Raw genomic sequence first — 18393 nt, 5'->3', positions numbered from 1 at the left:
GGCCCTCAGTGTAAGGCTGCCGTGCAGCCCCCCTCTATCCTGAGAGCGGCTGCCCTCCCCAGGTTTGGCCCAGTGTAAGGGAAGGCGATCTGGCCTGGGAGGCACAAGAACTGGGACTTTCCCCTTCTCACACAGGTTTGATCCTGGGAATTTGGGCGAGGTTCTTCCTGTTTCAGATCCAGGGCTCCGGTGTCAAAAATGGGATTGCCCACCTAAGTTAACTCCACGGTTTTTTTTTCCATTTCTTAACTCACTATGTGATATTTCACCTCCCCCTACTATCCAAACTAAATGCTCTAAAATGCCATTTGAAATTACAGAGTTGCCAGGTGAATTGTAGAAGGTTAAACCTGCAAGGAACCTTGGCATTGCTATTAAAAATACTCAGATTCAGGGGCAGCTAGGTGGCACAGAGAGTAGAGCACCAGGCCTGGAGTCACGAGGACCTGAGTTCAAATCTGACCTCAGATACTTGATACATTTACTAGCTGTGTGACCTTGGGCAAGTCACTTAACCCCAATTGCCCTACCAAAAAAAAAAAAAAAAACTAAAAAAACTAAACTAAAACTAAAAATACTCAGATTCAGCCGTATCTTTGTTTATAAGGCCCTTGAATGAATGTTTCCTTCTTTGAAAGACTTGGTTCTCAGTCACTTTCTTGCCCTTAGAATTATAGAGTGTGAGAACTGGAAGGAACTTCAGACATGTTTGAATTCAACCCTCCATCTTTGCTTTCCTGTTGAACCTCCTGAGGCCCCCTCAGCCCTGGTGGCAGGTTTTTGTGTGGTCCACAGAGACCAGAGCATGAAAAACAGTGGCTGGTTCAGTGGGCCTAGAATCCAGCCGGATTCCTTTTCCAAAACCCTGTCTAGAAGGGTGTTGTTATTAGATTAATTATAATAATCGTACTGATGACTCACTCCATCAACAGATGCAAATAGGACCTTGTTACTGATGACGACTCTTGAGTAGCTAGTACAAGCAACTTGTAGCAGTTAATCCTCAGAGGCCATGTGGTTTACTGGAAAGAGTATTGGAATTAGGGTCAGGAGAGTCCTGGATTCGAATCCTGCTTCTAGTATTACTAGCTGTTTGGCCACAGGCAAAATCATGTGATGCCACTGAGCCTCCGTGAAGTCAGCCTACTGATCACATCTCCCTCGCTCACAGGAGGCTCCTGTAAGGATGTTATGATGGCTGCGAAACCGTTGGTCAGGTTGGGGAGACACTGAGGTCCAGAGTTGTTGGGAGAGAATTCCTCACCGACAGGGCCCTGCTTTTTCAAGCTAAAGTAAAAAACTAAGGACTGTTTCAGGTGGTGATTTTAAAGAAATGGATACTTTGGGCCCTCAAGGCATCTTTATTTAAAGTTTAGAAAGCCCACATGTAGCGTCTAAACAGAAAAATTCTGTAACCACGGGTAACTTTACTTCACCATTGTCAGGTTGCTCCCTCTAAGACATTTGGAAAGTCCTTTTATTTCACCTGGAGAAGAGAAGATGGGACCATGTGGTCTTGCTATTCAGATATCTAAAGGGCTCTTGGGAGAGAATCAGGTGGAAGTCACAAGGGATAATTGTTGGCTTATAGAGCTTCCAAACTGTCAGAGCTATCCAGTACTGAGATAGGGTGCTTTATCAGCGGGGAAGCAGGCATGGTACCTTCAGCTAGAATATAAAACAATGTCATTGAAATGATGTGACTGTAGTGGAAAATAGAAAAGTCAGTCAGAGGAATGGGCTAGATAGAGAAAAACCAGAAGTAATAAAAAGCAGTTGCCTAGTGTCTGGTAGACCCAAGAACATTAAGTATTTGGGGAAGGCCTGCCTCTTTAACCAGAACTCCTGCAAAAACTAGAAAGTAGCTTGTCAGAAATTAGGGTTAGAGACCAACATTTTACTCCATATACCACAGTAAACTCTGTCTATATACACATATATATGTACACGCATATTCACCTATAAAACTTTGCATATACTTGGATCTGTGTATAAAGTTACAGCATTTAAAGAAGTGAGAGACCAGAAGGAAGCGTCTTGCACAGCTAATAAAATAGACTGTTGCTGCCCACTTGTGTGACACATGCGCCCGAGGAGAGAGACAGACAAAGGCCCAATGGCCAACACAGTGTTTGTAACAGCACCAGAGGCACAGGAAGCCCTGGCACGGGGTGAGGCTGCTTTCTAAATGTAATGATACCTGTTTGTATGGTGTGAAATCACAGGTGGGCATTCAGAGAACCACAAGAAGATTGTTTGAGTGGAGGGAGAGTCAAATAAGCAGCAGCAGAACAGCGTAGCAAGTGACTACGATGGTGCAAGTGTGAATGTCACCAAAAAGAGACCAAACTCCTGAGTTATTAAAAAAAAAACTAATGATCCCAGAGTACAGAAAATGAAATAACCCTTTGCTTGGTAGACAGGTGGGGGCATCTGTCATTATTCCGTATTTGTCAGAGTTGGATTCTATTATGATCATAGTTAGTGTTCCTATAATGCTTTAAGGTTTGCAAAGCACTTCACAGATACTACCTTGGGAGGTAGGTACCGTTATTATCCCCATTTTACAGTTGAGGAAGCTGAGGCAGGCAGGGGTGAAGTGACTTGCCCAGGGTCACACTGCTAGTAATTATCTGAGGCAGAGTTTGAACTCGGGTCTTCCTGCCTCCCAGCCCAGTACTCGGTCCATGGCACCATTGGGCAACCTCTCTTTGTTGCTTTTGCTAAGCTATTTTTATTTCTTATAGGGAAGGGTTTGATTCAAGGATAGGGCAGTATCTCAGAATTATTTGACATTATAAACAACAGGCAATGCTAAAATATTTTTAAAAGGTTGGAGATCTCAGAAAAAATTAGTGTTAGCTTAGTGTCCCAGAAGGTGTTCAGTCTAATGGAAGGAGCGCTGGCCTCAGGGCAGGAGACGGGCTCCTAGTGGTAGCTAGTTCGTCGTCTCATTTCTCCCAGCCTCAGTTTCCAGGTCTGTAAAAGTGAGGCTAGTACACCAATTTTCTCCCTGAGTTGTTTTGAGGAAAACTAGATCTCACTGTTAAGTCCTTTGGAAGTTGTAAATGTGCTAAAACCCAAGATTGTTTTCAGCCAAACTGTTCTCTAAACATACCTTCCCATCTGGTACTGGAGAAGCTGATTTTTTGAATCTAAGCATTAGACTTTACATTTGTTCCTATTAAATTTCATCTCAGTAGATTTGGGCTGGTGTTCGAGGATGTCAGGATCTTTAGAGCGGTGACTGCTATCCTTCATGGTAGCCTTCTCTTCCAGATTTGTGTGATCAGTTTGACCAGCTTGCTATCTATGCCTTTATCCAAGTACTGATAAAATACTGATAAAAGTCAGCCAGCATTTATGAAGTGCCTACTGTTTGCTAGGCACTGTGCTAAGAGCTCCCTGAGGAGCTCATAGTCTAACAGGAGAGATGACATACGACTGTGTGAAAACAGGACAGAGACAGGCTGAAATGGGAATAATCCCAAGACAGTCTCAGACGCTAAGATTAAGGAGGACTGGAAAAAGCTTCTTCCTTGGTCTCTGAGTACTTGGGCTGAATCCAGGGAAGCTAGGAGGTGGAGATGAGTAGGGAGCTGGGGAGATGAAGGTTGTATATAAGGAGCAGCCAGGAGGCCGGGGTCCCTGAGGGGAGAGAAGGCTGCTGGGTAGGAAGGGCTTTCAAAGTCAAACGGAGGGTTTTCTATTTGACCCTGGTGGAGATAGGGAGCCCCTGGCATTTGTTGGATGGAGGTATCATAGTCATGACCTGCTTTGGGATCTGGCTTTGGGAAGATTCATTTGATGATTGAATAACTGACATCTGGTTGTGAGCCTGAGTGACTGGGAGCACGGTGGTACCCTTGACAATAATAGGGAGGGTAGGCTGTAAAAGCCAGCATTTCTAGTTGTCTCTAACTTGTTTTCAGATATTTTAGGTTTAGCACTGACTCATGTTGAGTCTCCGACTTGGTATCCATGTGACTAGCCTGCTTGGGACCTCGGTTTTCTGTAAAATGAAAAGGCTGGAATACATAATCTCCGTGATGCCTTGGAGCTCTCATACTCCTGGATCAGATTTCTCTTGTATAAACCCAGGTGAATGACACAGGGGACATCCTAGTAGATCCATGTACTGCTACACTCTTGACTGACCAAGTACTTCTGATCACAGATATTTGATGCTGGTGAGATGTTTGGAATCATGCAAGTCGAGGAGGTTGAGGAAGATGAAGAAGATGATGGAGAAATGCAAGAAGAATTGAAAAAGAAACCAAATCCAGGGAACGAACTCTGTTATAAAGTAATTGTGACCAATGAAAACGGACTGCGAGCAAATGATCCCAATAGGTAGGTTTTCATTGCTGCCTTGAGGCTGGGGAATTCGGTGCCACCCATTCCTTGCGAGTGTTTTCTGCTGATGCCCCTTACCCAACTGGGGAGAGATTGAAGTGAAACTCAAGTTAGTGTGAGCTTTGTGTTAAACTTCACTTTTCTAGTGAGATCTGTGTCCGGCACTAACAGCATACAGCTCACACTGGGCCTGTGAGGGGGGAGCAGTGGTGTCAGGCATTGACATTGAGCTGAAGAGCTGCTCACTTTGACCTGAATCGTGAAGAACTAATGTGTTTCTTGGCTCGGCCCGGTGAAGAGCTGTGTAGGTGGGTAACGAAAGAATTGGGGGGAGGGGCTCCTTTGGTAATAGGATTGTTTAGTTTGGAGAAGACGGGAAAGCAGGTCATGGGACATCTTAGAAAACAGACTTCACTTAAGGGGAAGGATATTTCCATTGAGTCGTAGCCAGCAGCTCGTCTTAGTTATAGTACAATCATTTAAGGTATCACTCTCTCACTTGTGGAATTGCTTTTTCTGGAGAGATTGAAGACAAGCTCTGAGAAGCGAATTTTGTGAGATTTCCCTTTGTCGTGTATTTACAAAGACTGAGGTTTTTCCCTTTCTCCCCATAGCTGGTGTTCTGCAGCCTCTGTCCTCAAAGTAAAAAAACCCAGCAGTTCCCCTGCTAACATTTCAGTTGAAAAAGTCTGGAAAAGACAAAGCATATTCAGTGTCTTTTAAGAAAACTGCTTCTGTACAAGTCGCTGGCCTAGGGAATTAGAACCAACGGCTGGGAGATCTCTTCCCTCTCTGGCCTCTGGTCGGAGGTGGGTGGGGTTAGGGGTTAGGGCTGCTCCCAAGCTCCTCTAGCTCCAAGAATCCTTGAGCCCTCTAAGCTTCCCTCTGGCTGGCCTAGGCACCGAGTTCGCTCCTCCCTCTCAGTCCCCATGTCCCCTCAGTTGGAGCCCCTCTTGGCACTGGTTCGCCTCTACCTGAGCCACCTCTCTCCTGCACCATGGTGACCAGCCCCTTCTTCCCCATTAGTTTGCCTACATGCCTTACTCTCTGAACCCGCTGCTCCCTATTCCATGCCCTGGCAGAGTAGATAGGAAGCTGGCCTCAGACCTGAGTTCAAATCCTGGCTTAGACACAGGTCATTTAGCCTCCTTCTAAGACTTTTCTGATGCTCCACACCTCTCTAAGACGGGCAGTTTGGAGAAAGTGCTGACCTGTGACCTACCCTCGCACAGAGAAGTCCCTGTAGCAACAGAGTCACAGGTGTGGTCCCTGTCCCTAGAGGCCACTGCTCTGGTCACATGACACACAAGCTTAAAGTCAAAGACCTTTGAGTGCAGCCTCTTCATTTCGCAGATGAGAAATCATCTGTGATGAGACATCACCCTGTCAGTTCACAGTAGATTAGGGCAGCTGGGCGGCACATTGGACAGAACACCGGGACTCTTCTTCCCGAGTTCAAATGCAGCCTCAGACACTCACTAACATTGTGACCCTGGGCAAGTCACCAAATCCTGTTTGCCTCAGTTTTCTCATCTGTAAAATGAACTGAAGCAGGAAATGGCAAACCAGTCCCATATCTCTGCCAAGAAAACCTCAGATGGGAGCACAAGAGTCAGACACAACTGAGAAATGACTGAGTGACAATGACAGGAGAGCTGGGATTGGAGCCCAGGGCCCCGACTCCCCAGCGCAGCCCTCTCTCCACTGTGCCATGATGCCTTGTTATAGTCTGGCTTGGGAACGTTTTATGGACATCAAGTAGGAGGGGGATGAGGGTGACCCAGCAGGTGAAAGGACTGGAGAGTGAGAGGGAGGAGGAGGCCGTGTCAGAGACTTTGAAGACCTGCCATGTGAGAGGGGTCCATCCCGTGGGCAGAACTGGGGGCGCGTGGTACAAGTGGCAGAGGAGCCTGTTTCAGCTTGATGTCATGAAAGTGCCATCCCAGAGGCAGGCAGTGTTGGGAGGTCGAGGATTCTCCTTGCTTTTTGGAGGTTGGGGGACCATCTATTGGACAGCAGATTTTTTGGTCAGATAAATAAGGCTGGAATTGATCATTTCTGTTGGGAGTGTGGAATGAAGAAAGACTCCAAGGGTGGGAGCCTGGGAGCAGGGGAAAGTTTAGAGGGATCGTGGATTCTCAAAGCTAGAAGGAACCCTGGAAATGGTCTAACCCACCTCTTTAATTTTCAGATGACAAAACAGGCCCAAAGAGGTGGGGGGAGGGGAGGGAGGAGTAACTCACCTAAGGCCACACCACCACGTGGTGCCAGGCTGGGAATAGACACCTGTTTAACTCCTGCTCTATTTTTCCTTCTACTATAACCAGTCTTCCCTTCCTAATTAATACCACAGTTTACTAAAAGACCCCTTAATGAATGGCAGTCTCTACTCAGAGAGAGTTTACATAATAATGATAATTATAACATGTAAATAAATAGATACATAGAGACTAGGTGGAGAATACCAGTGTCAGCTGGAGGTGCCATGAGAAATCTGAAGGTTTGAGCTGAGTTGAAGGAGCCAAAGGATTCTGAGGAGAGAGATAAGAGAGAGGGCATTCCAGGGGTGTGGGACAGCCAGTGCAAAGTTGAGGAGGTGGGCAGTAGAGTGTCTCACGTTGGCTAGTGTAGTCGGTCAGAGTACTCAGAGCTAAGTGTAAGAAGGCTGGGATGTTTATGTGCTCTGTAGATGGAAATGTGTACAAGGTAAGTAACAAGGGAGGTTTTCACTCATGGAGGAATGAGGTCCTCACCCCTTAGGAGAACTAGGAATGGTGGAGTTGGTGCTTGAGTGGAGCTTTGAAAGAAATGTGACCTACTAAGAGGGTTCCAGGCCTGGGGTCAGCCCATAGAACACTGAGAGAAGCCAGAAGTCTAGAACATGGGCTGGAACAGAAATAAAGAAGGACTTCTGTGCAAGGAGGCTGGACGAGTTGGGGAAGGACTGTTGGTGCCAAACAGGAGTTTGTATTTTGTCTTAGGGGTAGAAGGTGAGCCCCAGAGTTTGCTGAGAGAAGGATGATGTGGTCAGTCATACTTTGGAACATCACTTTGGCAGCTCTGTGGATGATGGACTGGAAAGGCCAGGGAGGGTGAGGCATGGAGCCTGAGGAGGAGGCCACTGAGGGCCTGCCCCAGGTTGTTGGCGGTGGGGGTAGGAAGAAGGGAGTGAATGGAGTAGAAATAGCAAGGTTTGGTGACCAGTTGGCTGTATGAGGTGAGGGCCAGGGTGATGTGGAGGAAGGATATCCAGGATGAGAACCTGGTGATCAGGAGTGTGAAGGTAGTGCTTACGCTCCACTGGGCCAGGTGGGGGAATGAATGGATGCCTTTGAAGGGAGAGAAAAATAGAATACAGAGGACCGCAGGGGCAAAGGAGGAGAAGCAGAGGAATAAAGAATAAGATCTCAGGGAAGAGAGAAAAGTGAGACCAGATAAGTGAGGTGGGTCAGGATTAGAGGGCCCCACATGGAGAACTTGGCCTTGTCACCCCCCGCCTACTCTGCCCATCAGATGAAGGACAGTGTGGCCCCCGGGACAGCTAACCCCCAAAAGGGCGTCTCCGATGCTGCTTATATGAATCCTTGCACTGCCCATAGAGTAGCCCTTGCTGCCTTCTCACTCTGACATGGCAACACTGCTGCCCCCAAGGGCCCGAGAGGCTGTGCGCTTCCCTGCTTATCTTTTCAGACTGCTTCTCTCCTGGTGCTTTGGAGTCTTCCTTCTGTGGCTTATAGTGACTCGGAATTGGGCTCTGCTCTTCCTCGGGCCACCGAATGGTGTGACAGGCATCAGTCAGCCCCTCAGGCTGATTAGGGGCCTAGATGGTGGACCTGAGCCTTGAGAGGTTCCTGGAGGGATGGTTGGTAGTACTCTGTTGCCCCCTACCATGTTCCTGTGGTGCTTGGCCTTTCTCTGTTTTTTCTTTGCTCCTCCCCTTTCCATCTTCCTCTCTTCTCCCATGGCCCTGCGTTTTCCATACTTGGCGTTCCTCAGGGCAAAGTGATGGTCAGTCTCATGGCCTTGGTGTTGCCATGACCAAGCCGAGAGACAGCCAGCAGGGAACCATGAGCTGCATGGGTTCAGCCTGACTGCCGTGAGGCCTGATAATGGGTTTTTTGTTTGTTTTGAAGCATATTTCTTATTGACCATGCCTGGACGTATCGTGTAGAACATGCCCGCCAGCAGCTGCTGCAGGTTCCGGGGCTGCTACACCGGATGGCCAACTTGATGGGGATTGAATTTCATGGGGAAATTCCAGATGAGGGCCCCGTGGATCTGGTTTTGGAAGAAATGTGGAAGTACAACCAGACTTACCAGCTCTCTCAAGGGGTAAGTGGAGGTTCACATGTTCTTGACTCTGGACTTGGTGGGCCCTGAGGACTAGCCGATTGTAAAGCTGAACACCCCATGCCATGTCCCTGTCTGTAAAGCACATCTCCCCCAGAATGGGAGTTAGTCCTCGCCATTGCACTCTGAAACATTTGACCAGGCCATTGTCTGACAGCTCCCAAACATGTCGCTCACTTTAATATCCATAAGCTTGGGTTCATTCAGTCTCCAGACACTGATCAGAGGATATGAAAAGAGAAAGAAACTTAAGGGGAGCTGGATCTTGAGTCAGTTGTCCTACTTGTGTCCTCCACAAATCGGAGCTTCCGTCCACGCCTCCTTCCCCAGCTGAGGGATTGTGCCTCCACACCTTAGTTGGTGCCTTTTTCCATCGTGCGTTCAGGCCACCCTCTGGTGCTAAGCCTCTTCTCCCCGGTTGGGGCTACTCCCCGAACAATCCAGATGCCAGGCCTGTACCCAAAGCCTTTCCGGTTTGATGTAATGCCTTGCGCTCTAACTGCATCACCTTCGAGAACCCAGGACCCACCTTGGCCATAGTGAGGTGGCAGAGGAAAGGTTTCCCAACTAGGATGATAACACGAAGGACCTAGATGGTACATGGCCCAGCTTTGTGCTTAAGCATCAGCAAACAACAGCTCAGAACACCTTTGGCTTTCTAAGGCAGGGAGCTATAGCCAGCTGCTACGACATTATCCCATATTCAACTCTGTCAGAAACTGAGGCATTCTGACCGTCAGTCACCACAATTTTCTGTTGCTGGTGGTAGGAACCCTTGCAACTGCTTCCGTGGACACAGACCATCTGCCCAAATGAGGGGAAGGCAACAAGATGCCCATGCATCTGAATGTTAGCAATTCTGTGGGGCAACTTGTATTTATCCTTGAGGACTATAAAAATGAAAAGGTCACCTTGGAAGGAGGAAAAAATTTCTGTTTTGCATGCAGTTTTCATTAGGTAGAGAGCATCTAGAAACAAAGAGAAATGCTTCTCTAATGCTCAAAAGAGCTTAGTCAGAAGAAGGCCAGCATTCCTCAGACTCGGCCCTGATGCAGCTTTCTCTCCTGTCTCTCTAGTGGGCCTCTACCCTAGTCGGCAGAAATAGCAGCCCCTCTCTCAGTCATCTTGGCTTGACTTCTGCCATATGCCACTTGTCTTGGATTTTCCCATCTTCCCATGACAGACACAGAGGCGCACAACTCTGGAGTATGGCCCTGTCAGAAAAGGATTAGAAATTGGCTTAAGTTGGGTGTGAGGATTATCTCTTGCCCCTCCCTCCAGGCCCTTCTTAATATGGGCTGGGTTTGACCTATGGTAACAGCAGTAGAAGGAGCAGTCTCATCCACTGCTTCTGGGGTGGGGCCTAAAATACAAGGGAATAGCCCAAATGGGACTGAGTTTGGGTTTGACTTCCCAATTGGCTCTTGTAGCTTCAGGTCATTCTTTACATGGTGATAATGAAAACCACTTTGTTGGGATGGAATACTTTAGTGATCTTCCACGTTAATGCCATCTCGCTTCCCATGCCCCTCAGCCCCAGCCCAAAAGGAGGCGGAATCTGGTGTGATAGAGTAGAAAGAACATCGCACTTGCAGCCCAGACCGAGGCCTGAATCCCACCTCCATCACTCGTCGGCCCCTTTGAGCATCACTTCTCAAAGAACTGTTGAATCCGTATCGTAGGATTGTTGTAAGAATCATTTGAGATGGAGAACAGGACCGTGCCAGTGAGTTCCTTCACAGAAGAAACTCCTAGATGAGACAACTCATCCTTCCCGTGCAGACCAGCCCCTTCTCTTGGGAAGTTGTCCAGAGCGATGAGCAGTAAAGACAATGCCAGAATGTCTCTGTTTCTGATGCAGTCGAGTATGGGAGATGCCAGCGGTGGAACTTTAACCAGGCTGTAGGGCCAGCATTCCATTCACTGTTGTAAAGCTGCAAATGATAAAATAGTGTTCTGTGTGTCAGCTAGTACTGTTACAAAAGTCCCCCACTGAGTTTTTTTAGATCACCCCTGCCCCAATGGCCTTATCGTGACATGGGCAAGGTGACCCAGGTTTTGAAGGCTGTGCTGGCATGGTGCATACCCTAGATGGGCTTTGCAGTAACCCAACCTGGCTGGGCTTTCAGGGCGGGCCATAGGTTAGTCTAGAATATTGGAAGAGTCTCATGATTTTTTTTTGGTCATGGTAACTCTGAAATTCCAGACTTTCTACTAGTTAAAGAAGGATGAAGCCCACATCAGTTGAAGGTATGCCACCAGCGGAATGACAGATCCTTGAAATAATGTCAAGTCCACATGGTTACAGAAGTTAAACCCCCAAAATACAAAAATTAGTAGCCATAGCCGTGAGGCTAAGCTAAAACACTGCTGTTTCAGAGCATGAGTCTTTATAATATGGCTTTTGTATTCTCTCTCCCCAAAAAGACTGCAGAGGAAAAGGTTCCTGTGTGGTATATCATGGATGAATTTGGATCTAGGATTCAGCACTCAGATGAGCCAAGCTTTGCAACAGCACCCTTATTTTATATGCCTCAGCAGATCGCCTACACAGTTCTTTGGCCCCTGAGAGACCTTGAAACAGGTGGTAAGTCTGCTTTTCCTTGTTTGGGTTAGTCCACAAACATCAGTGTAGCACCTACTGTGTGTCAGGCACTGTGAATACACATACAAAAAAGGAAATAGTCCCTCTTCATGGGGAGACATAAATGCACATGTACACACACGCATGTGCACACGCGCACACACACAGATACAGTTAATAAATGCACATGTATACAAAAGAGTTAAACACAGCATCATCTGGGCAGGAGGGCACCAGCATTTGGGGGATCAGGAAGGGCTTCATACAGAGGATGGTGCCTAAACTGCATTATAAAGGAAACGGTCTCTGAGACAGGCAGACATAAGGGGGGTGGGCATTCCAGGCATGGGGAATGACCATTGCTAAGGCCCAGAGTCAGGAGGGGGCTGTCACAGGCAAGGACCAGAGAGCAGGCAGGGATAGGATGGGGAGTAATGAGTCTGGAAAGGTAAGTGGGGGCCAGGTGGTCGAAGACTTTAAAAGTCAGGCAGAGGAACTTGGGCTTTGTCCTAGGGACAGTAGAGAGTCCCATGATGTGGTCAGATCTGTGCAAAGGACAGCCTAGAACAGAGGGATACTTGAGGCAGGGACACCAGGTTGTGACTGTCCTGACAGTTGAGGTGAGAAGGCATGAGGCCCTGAGCTAAGGTGGTGGCTGAGGGAGCGAAGAGAAGGGTCCAATATGAAGGTAGAAAGAGCAGGGGTTGGCAACTGATTGGACATGTGGCCATGATGCCAAGCTGGTGAACCTGGGAGACTGGAGTGTTTTCAGAAGAAATAGGGGCATTTGGAAGGGGCTGCTGGGAAAACAAGTTTGAGTTTAAGATCACATCTAAGGCCCCTGTTCGTACAGGACTGAAGCCTAAGCCACAAGCTGTAGCTGGCTGTCTAGTCCTGGGAGTCCCCTACACTGAGTTTATAGTTAGACTTTGGGAGCTGATGAGTCACCGAGAGCAAGAGGCCGGAGGCAGAAGGGAGGGGAGCCACCACAGAGCCGGGAGCAGCCGCAGTCGGACGGGAGCAGTCAGGAGGCACATCGGGAGGGAGGAAGGTCATGATGGACAAGCAAGGAGGAAGATCAGCAGTGCCAAACACAGCAGACATGTTAAGAAGAACGAAGGCAGAGAAAAGACCACCAGATTTGGCAGTCAGGGTCTTTGGAGGGAATAAGATTGAGGTGCGTGTAAGAATAGAAAGTGCAGGCAGTAAGTGTAGACAGACCACTTTTCCTCAAGGAGTTTGGCTGAGAAAAGGAGAAAGTGCTTGAGGGGGTAATCAGGTCAGTGAAGGGTTTGTAAAGATGGTAACAGCCTTGGCAAGAAGAAGGGCAACCTCTTTGTCAGAGCAGAGGAGAAGAGAAGAGGAGGGACGATGATGTTGAGAGGTATTGAAATAAGGAGAATGACAGAAGAAGGAGCTAATGGTGCAAAGGATCCAGGGCTGAAGTTTGTCAGGAGAATAGTGATGAGATGACCAGGGATCCCAGAGCAAAGGACAAAGCAGAAGTGAAGTGACCAACTGTCAGATTGAGCTTGGAAGAGAAAGAAAGTGAAGTCAAGTTGGGGAATGGCCTGGGAAGGTGTGGAGGGGTGAAAAGGACAGAGGTCTCACTAAGTGTGAAAGCCAGGGTAGGGGGTCCAGAGCTAGGGAAGAGTGGCATGATGGAAAGCTCTAGTCAGAGAACCCTTAGGAGTGATGGGAAGATCTAGCGTGTGACCATCGCTGTGTTTAGCTCCAGTGGGGTAGAGGAGTAGGCTCTGGGACTTCAGGAGATTGAGGAAATGGGAAGAAAGAACCCCTTATCTATATGAATGTTAAAGTCCCCTAGTGTAAATTGAGGGCAGGAGGTGGGGAGGAGAGGATCTTAGTGGGCCAGGTGCTGACCTGAGAAAGGAGGCAGAAGGAGCTGCTATTACTGACTGGATAGATTTCAAGAAAGCAACGTTTCTGAGTAAAGCAAGTCAAGGGAGGGTCTGGAGGTGACGATGGGGATCAAGTGTGTTGGGTGGAGAGAAGGCAGAGTCGGAAGCGGTGTCACCAGAAAGCATCTGGGTCTCAGTGGGAGCCAATGAATCAGAGGGTGAGAGAAGGAGGAGCAGAGGGTGAAGCAGGCATTCTGGCAGGCACAGCCCAAGGCATAGGTGTGGTTGGATTGGCATCTGGATGGCGTTGAGTTCAGGGAGAGGAGGATGAGACAGTGAGGAGAAGGTATGGCAAGCCGCAGGGCTGATGGTGATTGGTGAGAACAGAGCTTGCTCTCCTTCCGTCCCCTGTCCCCCCTGTCATCCCTTTGTGTGTGCTCAGCCGCCCTAGCAGGGAGAGGAGAGGTGCCCAGAGCCTCACTGCCACCTACTAAACCATGTACCTTGACACAGAGGAGGTGACCCGGGACTTTGCCTATGGAGAAATGGACCAGCTAATCCGGAAATGCGTGTTGTTGCCATGGGTTCCTGCGGACGTGCTGGACATCAGCTCCTCTACCCCTGAGCCATCGGAGGAACACTACCAGGTATGATGGTGCTAAGGCTGCCTGTGCCGGGCATTGCTGCAGGCCACCTTGAATATTGTCTGCTCTTCAGACATTAGGAGGCCATCTCTCAGATAGTGCAGAAGAGGGTGCTTAGCCCAGCGGCAGAACCAGGACCCTCGGAGACAAGGTTGGATTCAGGAGCAGGAAAAATGTCTCAACTCCCTCAGCTGCGGGTGCCCTGTGCCTCCTTGGGCCTTGTAAGGGTGTTATTCTTTGAGGGTGCCTCCTTCACGCTCCCAGCCCTCTTTTCTTAGCCTTGTCGGTGTGTACGAAAGAGGTGCCCCAGAGCAGTGAAAAGAGAGCTGGGCATGAAGTCAGGAAGACCTTGGTTTGTATCCCGCCTTTGTGACCTTGGGTCAGTTTGTTTGCCTGCTGAATGGGCATAATACCAATACTGTCTGTCCCATGAGATTATTGTGAGGCTCTAATACATGCACGGTGCTTTGCAGATTTCTTAAACACTCTGAATGTTATTGTTAGTCTCTCCCTGTTGTGGGGGTGCCATTCAGTAGTGGCTCCAATAAATGACTCATGTTTCTGCCCCAGAAGGCAGGGTCCCTTTGCCTAACTAGCATCGTGAGACCATGGGAGCTGGAGTTGGAAGGAGCTTTAGACACAGTCTGTGCCAGGAGTTCTTCACCTTCTCTAGTGCTCTGAACACTTCAGGGGTCAGTCTGGGGATCCCTGTTAGAAAATGCATAAAATAAACTCCAAGTCTATTGAAATACAGTTGTCTAAATATTTTTAAGAACAAGTTCACTGGCCCCAGGCTAACCCTGATCCCCCCCAGTTTCCCCCTCACAGAGATAGAAAGGCTGACCTCTGCAGAGGCCAGGCAGCTTGTGCAAGGTCACCTTGTAGTAAGGCTAACACAGCGGGATTCTAACCTGCATCTACTCAAACTCGAAACCGACTGTTCTCCCTGCTACCCCCCTCAAGAACCATGAAATGAGAAGGTTGATCAGAAGCATGATGATCGTCCAGCCAGGAGAAGAGAGAGATAAGAGCACATTCTAAAGGGCTTTCTCCCAGCCCCCCAGTGACATTTTAACAGCTGCGCAGGTGGGAGGAGCTAAGTGGTGGAGCCCAGAGTGGGCCGGCTGTTCTCATTAGTGTGGGAGGCAGTGGGAATTGTAACAATAAAAGGGAGAAAGATCTTTGGTCGGCCTTCAGGAGAGCAGAAGGGGACCACCCTTGAGCACCGCAGCCACCTTGCCTTCTTTGGAAGCTCTAGATATGTAGCTGTGCCCCAGGATCCATTGGAAAGGCATGGCAGTGTGGTGAACTGGCAGCCAGGACACCTGAGTCCTAGTCCCACCTCTGGTCACTTACTGAGGAACCTCAATGTAGCAAGGCCCCTCCCCCTCAATCTCAGCTCATTCTGCTGTAAAATAAGGGAGTTGGACTACACTGGTGACTCCCACCCTAGGGCAAGACCCCCAGAGGTGGGGGAAGTCTGCAGAACTCTTCTGACCATGATGCCTTGGGCATCACGATGTCCGAACTCAGAGAGATGGCAAGGAACATGAGGTCTGCAAATCGTTTAACTTCCGAAGGAGACCCCTCACCCTAGATGGCTTCCAGGCTGCCTTCTATTTCTAACGTCATTCCGTGGTTCTGCCCTCCACATTCTGTGGCTGCCTCATTGTGTATCAAGACCCAGTGAGTCTGTCCTTTCCCTCAGGGGCCAGCTCATAGGCTGACCTCTCAGAAAAGGCCGGCCGAGAGAACATTGGCTGGGCCACAGATACTGCCTCACCCTGGGCACTTGGAGCATGCAGCGTCCCGCCCCAGTCATACCAAGAACTATTGGGAAATGTCCCTGACTTGTGAGCACTGGAGAAGGACTCTAGGCTCTTCCTGATGGAGCTGAAATATATCCCTGCTGGGTATGTATCATTTCAGAGCCCAGGAAAGTTGGGTATTGTGTCGTCCAACTAGAGGATATCCATGTTGGTAAAGGGGAAGCAAATAGTAAGTTATTTAACCCCATCTACGTAGCTGAGGAAACTGAGGCCCAGTGGACAATGACCCTCCCATGGCCCTGAGCTCATGGAGTCTGGATGTGGCCCCAGCTTTTCTGCCTGCATCTGCAGGATCCAATGGACACCTTCAGAGCTCTGAAAGACTGTCACAAGAAAGAAAAATGAGGCCACCTCAGGGCTGCTCTGGAAGAAGAACCCAGGCTAATGGAGCGAAGTTATAGGGGGCAAATTTTTAGCTCTGTAGAAGGAAAACTGTGCCGGCAGAGCTGCCTGAAAGTGGCTCTGGGAGTGCTGCTGCTTGTGCTGTGACCAGAAGCATGTCAACAAATGATGAGATAAGAGCTGGAATAAAGGGGGCTGCCTTCCCCTCCCCCTCATCTAAAGATTTCCTGTGACTTGTCCCATGTCACACAAGCAAGGTAAATAAAAGAATTTGGATCTGAGCCCAGGTCCTCTGGCTCCAAATCCAGGGCTCTTTGCACAAGAAGAAGCCTTCAGAGGTCAGCTAGTTCAGCCCCTTCATTTCACAGGCATGGAACCTGGGCTTCAGAGAGAAGAGACTTTCCAGCAGTCACTCTTCTGAGCCTCAGATTTCACATCTTCAGATGGGAATCATTCCAGTAACTCACCCTTGAGCTTGCTGGGAAGAAAACGCTGGGATTCTTGAAGCTCTGGGTCAGCACATGTCAGGGGCTAGACTCTTGGCTCCTTCCAGCCACTGAGGACTGGGAATAAGAAAACTGAAGCAAGGAGCTGACCGCTTGCATAGCCTGTAGGAATTGTTGAGTGCTCTGAAAGGTTTTAATTTGGGATTCTCTAGCTCAGCATCTCTCCTCTGGGGCTCTGCATCTTGTCTCGGTCCATAGTTTGCTCTCTGCAATGTTCATCGGGAACCTGACAGCCCAGGGGAGCTGGACAGATGTTTTGCCTTCATTCTGCGTGCTTTTCTAATAAAAAATAGGAACCCTGTGCTTACGCAAAGTCTGCTTTAAGCTGAGGTTCTGAGCTTGTTGGAGCTTGAAGGGATCTGAGAAATTCTTTTGTCCTGCTTCCCCTTTTATAAATCTAATGAATTTTTATACATCAAGTGCCTTCTTGGTTTGAAAGCACTTGCTTTAGATTCTGGTGGTGGTGGTGGTGGTGGTGGCTACAGAGAAGAAGCCTCTCTTTCCTGGGTCTGACTCCAGGCCTCATCCCAGAGAGGTTCAGTGGTCTGCTCGAGGCATTATCCGGTGGGTTGCAGAGCAGGAGCTTGGATCTACGTCTCCTCACTCCTAATCCAGCACTCTTTTGGCCACAGCCAAGCTGCCCAGAGTTTCCTGTCTCCAAGATAGCTATCTCCTTATCAGTGTAGGGATTTTTTCCCCAAAATATGTATATCTCCCTCCATGCTATTTTTCATTTCTTTATCCTCCTCTCCTTACCCTCCCCCTACCCCTGTACTTTTTTTTTTTTTTTTTTTGGTTTTCCTGATTGAATTTTCCATTGGTGTAGTTCCATGGCTTTCCCAAAATATAGGAACACAGGACTCTGGGCAGTGGAATGTGTCAGAAAGCAAAAAGGGAATTCCAACACACCCTAATCATTTTGAGAACTGTAAGTTGTTACCTGGTGTAAAGAAGCCTCCTGCATTTGTTCTCCTTCTGAGAGCTTATGTGTTCTGTTTCCTCCCAGGCCATTTTGGAAGAAAACAAGGAGAAGCTTCCCATTGGCATAAGTCCTCCAACTTATCCCAAAAGTCATGTATTCAGGTATGTAACTTCTTCCTCAAACTGTACAAGAAAGCAGTTCTCTCCCTTCGTTTTTTCCTGACCTTGAAAGAGCCTTTTCCCAGTCATTTTGTCCCTTTCTGGCTGGTCGTCTGAGGGCGGGAGCAGCTCCTAAGAATTTCCAGGGAGGTTTGGGACAGAGACAGTGCGCCAAAAGGAATGGTGTGTACCCAGAAGTTAGCTGCCCTGGGCCTGGCACACCTCCCTCTATGGATGTCTTTGTTCCAGGGCCTCTGAACCAGGTCAGCTCAGAGTCATATTTTTAAATACATAACATAAAATACATAGGATGCAAAGTATGCCAATTCTGTTGAAATAGAGTTATCTGAATCTTTTTTAACAAAAAGTTCTTGGATTCCAGGTGAAAAGCAGCCACTTTTGTAGATGGTGTCAGAGACAGGGAATTCTGCAAGTATTTCCATGGTGCCTTTGCCCTGGAAAAGTGCTTCTACTTCAGGATGTTCACACTGCTAGCCGGGCAGAGGCCAAAACACTCCATGGCTAGTTTCTCTCATAATGAAGCATGCCTCTTTTATGACTGATTCACTTAAATTACACAGTGGGGGAGTGGGGGTGGGGGGGTGGAGGGGCAAGGGTGAGCATCGGCACTGGCCTGTTTGATCAGTTAAAAGAGGACAAGGCAGGAATGGTGAGATCTCAGTCCTGGTTCTAACTGCCACCATCTGTGTGCGTGACCCTGGGACAAGACCCCAGCACCTCATTCCCTTTTACTAATGGAGAAACTGACTTAGACAAAAACCACTCAGAAGATCTGTGAGTCAGGCCAGGCTGGGGATACAGAGAAAGGTGACAGACAGT

General features: G+C 48.5%; 1 protein-coding gene across 1 annotated transcript in view; it reads left to right on the top strand.

The window, feature by feature from the left end:
* TTLL12 (tubulin tyrosine ligase like 12) overlaps nucleotides 1–18393 on the top strand; it is a 39624-nt gene that overhangs the window by 2828 nt on the left and 18403 nt on the right. Inside the window, exons 2-6 of the mRNA XM_036761158.1 lie at nucleotides 4178–4353; nucleotides 8490–8688; nucleotides 11134–11293; nucleotides 13666–13799; nucleotides 17480–17556. Of these exons, the coding sequence (XP_036617053.1) occupies nucleotides 4178–4353; nucleotides 8490–8688; nucleotides 11134–11293; nucleotides 13666–13799; nucleotides 17480–17556 (746 nt within the window). The remainder of the gene's footprint in view (nucleotides 1–4177; nucleotides 4354–8489; nucleotides 8689–11133; nucleotides 11294–13665; nucleotides 13800–17479; nucleotides 17557–18393) is intronic.

The sequence above is a fragment of the Trichosurus vulpecula genome, chromosome 5 (assembly GCF_011100635.1).
Source record: "Trichosurus vulpecula isolate mTriVul1 chromosome 5, mTriVul1.pri, whole genome shotgun sequence".
Lineage (NCBI taxonomy): Eukaryota > Metazoa > Chordata > Mammalia > Diprotodontia > Phalangeridae > Trichosurus > Trichosurus vulpecula.
This window is presented reverse-complemented; position numbering and strand designations above follow the sequence as displayed.